Here is a 9,381-nt window from a genome sequence, read left to right on the forward strand (position 1 = left end):
TATATTCTGTTTACTGCTGGCGCCATCTATTGGTAGAATATAGAACTAAAGTAAACATTTTAAAGAAATGACATATTTATTTAATTGAAATTTTTCTGAAAATGGTTTACTCCAATAAAGAAATTAAATAAATAGTTTTGAAAGAATATCAAATTTTAGAAGTATCTGAAATAGATAAATTAATTCAATCACACGTTACTTAAATTAGCAAATTAAGTATTAATTACAATTAATAAATTTTATATATAATACTAAGTAATAATTTTTAATTAATAATATGATTGAAATAACAGATAATGGAACAAATATTTAAAAATAACAATAGCAAAATTATTTGTTATTCAAAAAATCGGGGATTATGCATTTCTATTTCACAGTTCGATATCCGTGAGTGGCTTGATTTCTAATGACCAACCAAAAAACTGTGAAAGCAATAAAATTGCTTTCAGTTGCTTTATATACGATTCAAAAAGATTATAAATCAAAAGAACAAAAATTGTCTCTGCAAAATAAAGTGATCAATTATGTCAAACTTCATAGTAAATATATAAATCGAAGTAATTTATTTATAAATATTTTTACATCGACACAGAAAATTAGAGAATAAAATCATTGAAATAAAAGTGAAGTGAAATGCTCCAACCAAACTCATAATTGTTTGTTTATATTTTACTGACAAATGAACATTGTGAATGGAGTTTGTTTAAAAATTTAAAATTGTTTGCTTACAAGGAAACATTCAGAAAAAAATGGCTTTTATATTCATCATAGAAACTTATTTTATGTGTAACGCTTGATGTTTTTATTCAAAAATGGATTTTTTACCTTCATATTAGAATCATTTGAAAACATCAAACCAATTTGATAAAAAAACTGACTTTAATTAAATCATTAAGCTTTGTTTTTCTGTATGTTTATTCATGACTGCTGCTTAAGAATATAAGAAATTCATTCTTCATAAATTCAAAATATAATTAATTTTGCATTTCAAAAAGAAAAGCATCAAAATGCCTTTTCAGACATGCATGAATGTAAGTGAGGCATCAAATTTTGAATCTAGTCTAGGGTTATACTTGAAACCTGTTTCAAGGATTAAGATAAATGTGCAGTTACCCAAGCTGAGTGTACCTGGACAAAGTATTTCTACTTGGCAGGTTATGGAAAAACTGAAAGAAACCATTAGACCAGACACATTCCTTTATTTAAAATCTTTGAAAATTACAGCAACTGTTATAAAATTTGAAGGAGAGTTGGAAACTAAATCCTCTTCTGAAAGAGCTCTAGCTCGCCTACGTGCAGTTGGCAGTCTTAAATTAAATGGTTTCTCTGAACGTTTGCAAATACGAGCTGCACATGCAACAAGCATTGGACCTACACGTCATGACTGGGAATCATTTTTTCGGGATGCAAAAGGAGTAAATGAAATGAGACCTGGAGAAAGACCTGATACTATTCATGTTGAAGAATTACCAGTGTGCTGGTTTACTGAAAATGGGAAGTTCACAAATCCAAATGAAAAGTTGCTGCGAAAAGCATTTGGGACATTTGGCAAAATTAGAAGAATAGAAATTCCTCCTAAAACAACACCTTCAAGTAGTATGTTTGGTAAAACAAGTTCTCTTCATAATGATTTATTATTTGAAGCTTATATTCAGTATGAAGAATATGTTGAATTTGTTATTGCAATGGAATCTTTAAGAGGTAAGAAGTTATTATACAAAGGGCCTGATGGAAAAGTGTATTCAGCTGATATAAAGGTATGTTTCAAAATAAATTGCAGTGGTTGAATTAAGCCAACTTTCTGCACAGCATTATATTTATAAAATATATTAAAAAATAAAATTATATTAAATATCATCAATATTTATAAAATACATGTAGATATTTAAGAATCTGACATTTCCCTTCGTATCTTATATACATACTCTTGTTTCACACAAATAAATTTCAGAATACTAATTTGTTTCAGTTTTATCTTTCAGTATTCAAAACTTTGTATTTAATGTTAATAATTAGTATAACTTCATTCATTAAATAATAAATGCAATTCCAAGAATTGACATTTATAGAATTCTATTAATAGTATCACTGTTCTCGTATTGCTATTATTCTAAGCACTACAACATGCAAAAAAGATTATGTATTCTAATTATTCTTAAGTACAGAGCTTGAAGCGTGAATTGTTGTTAGGTTTGTTTTCAAATGTATTCTGTTTCTTTTTTTTTTGGGGGGGGGGGTTGCCTCATTGTCATATTCTAATTTTTATTACATAGTTTTGGAGTGTTATTTTGTTTATAGAGGCAGAATCTATGAAACAAAAAAAAAGATAAGTCAAAAATAATCATGTTTAAGAAAATTACTAAGAGATGAAAATATCGAAAAGAATTTAATTAAAATGAAAAACATTGAGTAAATTAAACTATGATTATAACTAGTAGAGATGTGTAGCCAAATCTGAACTTGTGAGGAAACCCAACAGATTGTTTCTTGAAAGTAATCTAAAGTAAAAATTTTAGCTTGTTTCCTATTGGAAAAGTGAAGGAATAAGAGCTATATTAAATTAAATCAATGTAATTGCATGGAATTTTTAGGCTCGTACTGAATTTTTAAAAATAATCTAAATGCTTTATGGTCACAGCTTGATATTTTTTTTATTTAATGTTTAATACTATAAATGGGACATCTTAATATTAATGCTAAAAAAGGAGCTTGAATAATTATTGAATCCAAATAACAAACTAGTAAATAGTTTTTACATGCATTTACATCTGTTTTATTATAGGAGCTTTGATATTCAAAATGTATAATAATGCAATGAAAATTGAAGAAACCTTTGAGTAAAATATAAACTGAACTGAAGCTAAAAAAATTATAAAATATGTACATGTGACATGAAAACTAGGCATATTAACAATTTTAAAGTGCTAAAATGCATGACAAAACTAAGTGAAACAATAGAAGATATTGCAATAATTTTAAATAGCTGTGTTTTAAAGTAAATTACCAGGAACACATAGTAAAAGATGCTATTATTCTATGTAACAGGGAAAAAAGTGGAAATGCAGGATGAAAGTAGCTTAGTTTTTATATTGGAAAGAGTGTCCAAATAAAATTGCTACTAAGCAGTGAAATAGGTTTTAATATTTTGATTAAAAGAAAAAAGCACATAACAAATTTTGTTTCAAATAACCTTCGAAAATTAACGCAGGAATGAAATTAATGTCATTAAAAAGTTTTTTTTTTTTTTTTTTTTAATTTTAAGATGATGTTAAAATAATGTTTTTGAATTGATGTATTCCAATGTTTGAAAAAAGAAATGTTAAAAATGTTACCCCATTTCAGCTCCATCAGGGTGACACTGAAACTGTTTAAAATTATAATTAATTTTTCTAGATGCTAAGGAATATGTACACCACATCTTATACAAATCAATCAATGGAGGTAGAATTGAATAGGGTTTAAATAAACGAGCTCTTGTTGTTAAATATAGAGATTCTTTCACTTCTTCTGAACTAGGGGGGTGAAGCATTATATAGTGTGTAAACTGTGAAATTTATTTGTTTGAAGATGTGTTTCTGTAATTTTTTTTCGCGTGTGTGTGTCTGTCTGTCTAACTAATTTATCAATAACATAAATTAATGCTCAGGATAGTGGCTGAGTACCATTTGCTTAGAGATGTTCGCTTTAAAGAGAAATGTAGGCTAATTGATTTTAAACTTTATTTTCCAATTTACTATATTAATAATTTGTAAAAGGATAAGAATTCAATTAAAAAATTATTTAAAGAATTTACAAATTATTAAAAAATTTAGAATATCATTAAACTTTATCAAATATAATTAGTTGAATTCCTATAAATTTCATTATATTCACGAAGTTATTTAGTATTTTTATATTTTGTACAAATTCTCGCTTCTACTTCAGTGAGAATTTGTACAAAAATGAATGCCAATAGTCTCGAGTCTTTATAAAAAAATAAAAACAAATGCATTTTAACAAAATTAAAGAAATAAAATATTAACCTGAAATAATTAATAATTAGTATATTGATTAGAATTTTAAACTGACAAAAATTGACAAAATGGGTAACTAAATTGATTGACAAAATGGGTAACTAAATTGATCATTTTATTAAATAAGGGACTTCAAAATGTGCACTATCATTACTACAATGTGCCTGAATTTTCTGCTGAATCAGGAGAATAATTGTCTTTTTTATTATTATTTTTTTATTTCTATAATGTTCAGGAATGACTTTTTAATTTAAATCTAATTTAACTAATTATAAAATATAGTATAATTATTTTAAAATTTTTTTAAGTTGAATGATTCCTTAACGTGAAGTTCCATGTTTGATTCTTCAGTATTGCTTTAAAAAGAAAGCACTGTTATAAGTGGGTTATTTCCTTTTCCCTTAATCCTCCTCCTTTATTCTCTCAAGTCACTAATGAGACAAATATAAAACAGTTTTTTCTTAGTTGTTTTTTTCATTCTTTAAAAGTTAACATTTAAGGAATAACCAAAATAGTTACAGACAATGATTCATTTCCATTTATTTTAATAAGAAGTATTATTAAGCATTATTATAAACACGATGGCGAAAATCTCCATTAAAATACAATAAAGTTTATATTTTAAAACATAGTCTTGAATTGCGTTACTTCTATCAAAGCATAATTTTAAAAATCCAGTGTTATAGGAATATGAATTATGTGCAGATTTTTCTTCTGTATTCTGTGAAAGAATTAAATGCTTCATATTATTAGTTTAAATAATTCAACTTTTTATTTGAAAATATTAGTGACAAAACTTACACCATGACTATATGATAATTCTCTTAGATGCTTTGCAAATATTTTTAACAATTGTACTGAATTTTTTTACACATGATATAAAAAAAAAGACTTTTAATAACATTTTTTTTTAACTTGATTCAGTAGTGGATGGTACGGAAACAGTTTTCAGATGATACCTAATTTGTTCTGATTGTGTACAAGAATATAAAGAAAAGTAATTGTACTGAAGGTAGAAGATGAAATTGTATAGTCTTTATATTGAATGTTCTTTTAAATTTTTGTTTAATATGGATTTGTCTCAAAAACATTATTTACTTCTTTACTATAGGTAGACTTTGATCGAACTAATTACCTTAGTGAAAGATGTATCAAACAAAGAGCTGTAGAAGCAAAAAAAGCTTCTTTATCAGAAGATATAAAGTAAGTTAGAAATTTTATTTTAAGTGTAAACAATGTGTTTAAATTTAAAAAGTATATAAAATATACTTTTGGATAAATATACTTTGATAGATATTGTGTTCTGTAGTAGTTATCACAAACTAAAAATATTGATGTGAGTTGTCATTTTTAGCTGAAATATAGATGATGTTCATATCTAATTATGCCTAGAATAGCAGTATTATACCATCTCTCACAGATTTTATGATATAGTGTTTTTTGTTTGTTTGTTTTTGTAAATTTGATGTCTTTTATTATTGCCACATTATTTTTTTAAAAATGGGACATATTTTTTTCTTCTGTCAGATAAAAAGTATCAGAATTCTTATTAAATTTGACATAGAATTTTTATCAGTTTTCTCTATTATAAATTATGATACATATTTGAATGCCATTTGAATAGAGTTTTCATTTTTGGTTGGAAATCAAATAAATTGCATCATAAAATTTGCTATAGATCAAATTCTTATATTCACATATTTCCAGTTTAGCAATAAAAAAATTGGAGACTAGTACTTGCAATTTAACAAAGGTAGTTTAATATAAACTAAAATGGTGTTTAAGCATAAATATATCATTGCTACCTAAAATTTTTACTTAATTTGATTGTTAGTGAACAAAATTATCTGCTGAACTATCTTAAAATTATATTCAATTCAACATTAATGAATCATTGTTTCAAAATCTACTTATAAAAATGTAAATTGTATTCTTTTTACCTATCTAGTTTCATTAAGTTGTTTGTATAATTTTACAGAGTTGCTGCAAAAGAAGTTGAACAATTGGAGATATCCCAAAAATCCAAGGTCAAAGTTTTAGACAAAAATTCAACCACAGTGTTAGAAACTAAAATTTATCCCCCTCCATTTATTAATCAAGAAGAAGCACAGACAGAAGCCCAATTACTTTTGAAAGAACTTCTGCATAGAGCTGAGGTTTGTTTATATATTATAATGTTTATAAATTTAATTTAAGTATACTTTGGGATTATTTTCTGTTCACATATCTTTACTAAAAGAATGTACTATTTGTATGTTTAACTAATAATGGCCTTATATAATTTTTAGATATCGGAGCAGTGCAAGGAGAAACAGTTAAAACTTCCTTCTACCAATCTTCAATCTGAAGACAAATCATCAAAATCATTTTCAACAAAAGATCCAACAACTTCTAAAATGTTAAAAGAAAATGATAAACAAGAGAAATCACATAGTTTGAAGCACATTAAAGAGAGGCATATGCATCTTTATAAGGACAAAAATAAATTTCATAGATCAAGTGATCATGCATCTAGTTGTGAGGAAAGACTATCACCTAGAGATAAAGATTTCCAAAAAGATCGAAGGCATAAACATAAAAATAAGCATGAATACAATCAAAATAAAGATAAAAGGAAAGAAAAGAAAATAGATAAAATAAAAGACAGAGAGAAACAACACGAAATACGACTAAAAGAAAAGAAAATTAAGGAAAGACTCTATCATTTGCATGAACAAGAAAAGAAAAACAAAGAAAAATTGTTGTTAGAACAAGAACGTATTTTAAAAGAAAAACTTATTAGAAATTTGAAAGCCAGAGAGGAAGAAAAATTAAAGGTTCGAGAGAAGCTAAGAAAAGAACTTGCTGGTAGCAAAGTTTTAAAAAGTGTGCTTGCAAATCCTAATATTTCATTACCAAAGAGAAGTCTGTAAAATATTTCTATTATGTATTATATTTATACATAAAATTTCACTTGTTGAAGAAATAATTTTAATTATATATTTTTATAAGCATGAATGTATGTGATATACATTTTTTTCGAAAGCGTATTGCTTTATCTAACAGTATTAGAATCATTAGATCAGTATTTAAATATTTATAATAAATTAATTTTAACTATTAATGATAAAATCATTGTGATTTTTAGAATAACTGGATTTTAAATACAGTATCTAACATTTTTGTACCATAAAAAATCATTCCAGATAGTAAGTGTTTTGTAAATGTAGAATTAAAAAATCAAACATATTTTTGATTCTTCTAAATGTATGTTGAATCCCTGAAATGTTGGATCATTCACTGTTGTAATGTAATGGTGTTAATTTAGAACATCAGGGATATATTTATTTTGACATTAAAATAATATTGTTTCAAATAAAGAAAAAGTTTACTCTCTAATGTCATTTATTGTTTTTAACATAAATCTTTTCAAAACCTTTAAGTGTTTTTTTTTTTTGCTGTGAAAAGCAACAAACATATCATATAGACAGGCTATTTATAAGAAGGAGTAACTTCTTTAAGGATTTCCTCTTGGACTAAAAAATGTCCCATGATTCCACATATGTGTAAATTTTTTTGTTTTTCTGCATAAAGTTTATATGATTTGAAAAAGCAAGGGAATTCTTGAATGCTTTTTTTTTAAAATTATTTTAAGGAAATAGTCCATATGAGAACTTTTGTCTGGATTTCTTTGTCTAAACCATGGCAAGAGCGTGGTGCCAAATATCAAACACAGAAAGCAGGAAAGAGAAATCAGGAGAAGAGGAACTTATATAGTTTTAGGAAGAATTCTCATTTGAGTTCAGTATTTTGATATAGGAAAATAACAGCTTATGCAACTTACATAAAGCAACATTAGTTATAGTGTAGCTGTAGTTGGAGTAGTTTTGAGTTCTTGTTGAAAAAAACATTTGTTATCCAATCTGTTTCATTATATACCCATTATTCCAGACCTTGCTTTTTGGATTGAATTTTTCGTTAGCAATATCGATTTTTTTAAAACATATTTTATAATCTACTGAAAGATTTAAGTGAAAAATTGTGTTCCTAATCAAACTGAATTTTCATTTATTAGCTAAGAAAATTTTAAACAGAGAAACGGTACGTAGAATTGCCTACCCTCCCCAAAAGTATTCTAAATGTAGCAATTATTTTTTTAAAGTTGAGAAAACAAAATGCTATTTGTTATTTTGAAATGACGTAGTAAAAAATTATTTTCAAAAGTGCACTTTTTTATTTGCTGAATAAAATTGTTTGAAAATATGAAAAACAAAAAAAAAAGTAAGTATTATACTTATTGCTGAACAATTTGTGAGTTTCCCATACAAAATTACTCTTGTTGTCTTATTAATGAAAGTTTTTTTAAATATGTATATATGTATGTGTGTCACATTAATACACTAAATTATTCAAAATTATGTTAGGTTTTTCTTTCATGCTAGTTTTCAGAATTTTTTTCTTGGAGTCAGAACTATGAAAACATTTTGAAATTCAACAGTAAAATATATGGTTGTAAAGTCTACTTAAAAATATCATTTTAAAAAATCAAAATTCAGCACACAAAAAAAGTTATATGAAAATATCTTTAAAAAATCAAAATTCGGCAAAATAAAATTAATTATACGAAAATTAAATTGGTATCATAGGGAAAAAAATATTTAGGTAGTTGGAGTAAAAAGCATTTCTATGCTACAATATTTCCAAAAATTATGGTCTAGAAACATTTAGAATTTCACTTAATTTTTTAAAAAAACTAAAAGTGCACATTTCTACCCTCTAAAATATATGCATTTATTGCCAAATTTGGTAACTCTAGATTTAAAAGTCTGTCCTGTAGACTGCAATTTATATATCATCCTTTATTAGTAGTAGAGATAAACAAATATGTCTTTCATAGTTGATTCTCACCAAACCAGTTTGAATTTATACACTACCTGGCCCATGATAAGCGGCCATGTGCGATTTTAAACGTTTTGTTAAATATCTAGAAAAATACAATTGGAATTATCATGAAACTTTAGGCATATAATCAAAATAGTAGACGTCATATATTTCTGCGAAGTTTTTTTCCTTAATGGCGGTCCATAGGTGGATAATTATGCAAAAACTAATGAAGTAAAAGCTTCCAAACTTTAGCACATGATTAAAAAGGCTATTGTAATCGACTGTATTCATTTCTATGAGAGCACGTATACTCGTGAAGAAATTAGTGTTTTCATAAAAAAAGAAAAAAAAATCCCGAATTTCACCAGGTTTTTTGCTTATAATTTGCAAAATTATTAATAAAAAAGAATGCTTTTTTTAGGAACCATGACAGTATTCTGTAGTAAGAATTAGAAAATGCTAAATATTGAATGAAAAATGTGTAGGCTCATTAAATAGCGTTTCA

The 9,381-nt window shown here is 25.8% G+C and overlaps 1 protein-coding gene across 1 annotated transcript; it reads left to right on the top strand.

The window, feature by feature from the left end:
- The first annotated feature begins 667 nt into the window (after nt 1–667).
- Nucleotides 668–7,359, top strand: LOC129979178 (A-kinase anchor protein 17A-like). The gene is made up of 4 exons (XM_056090694.1): nt 668–1,757; nt 5,125–5,216; nt 5,992–6,169; nt 6,302–7,359. The coding sequence occupies exons 1-4, from the start codon at nt 1,008–1,010 to the stop codon at nt 6,923–6,925; spliced, it is 1,644 nt and encodes a 547-aa protein (XP_055946669.1). The 5' UTR covers nt 668–1,007; the 3' UTR covers nt 6,926–7,359.
- The last annotated feature ends 2,022 nt before the right edge of the window (nt 7,360–9,381 follow it).

Source organism: Argiope bruennichi, chromosome 1 (assembly GCF_947563725.1).
Source record: "Argiope bruennichi chromosome 1, qqArgBrue1.1, whole genome shotgun sequence".
Classification (NCBI taxonomy): Eukaryota; Metazoa; Arthropoda; class Arachnida; order Araneae; family Araneidae; genus Argiope; species Argiope bruennichi.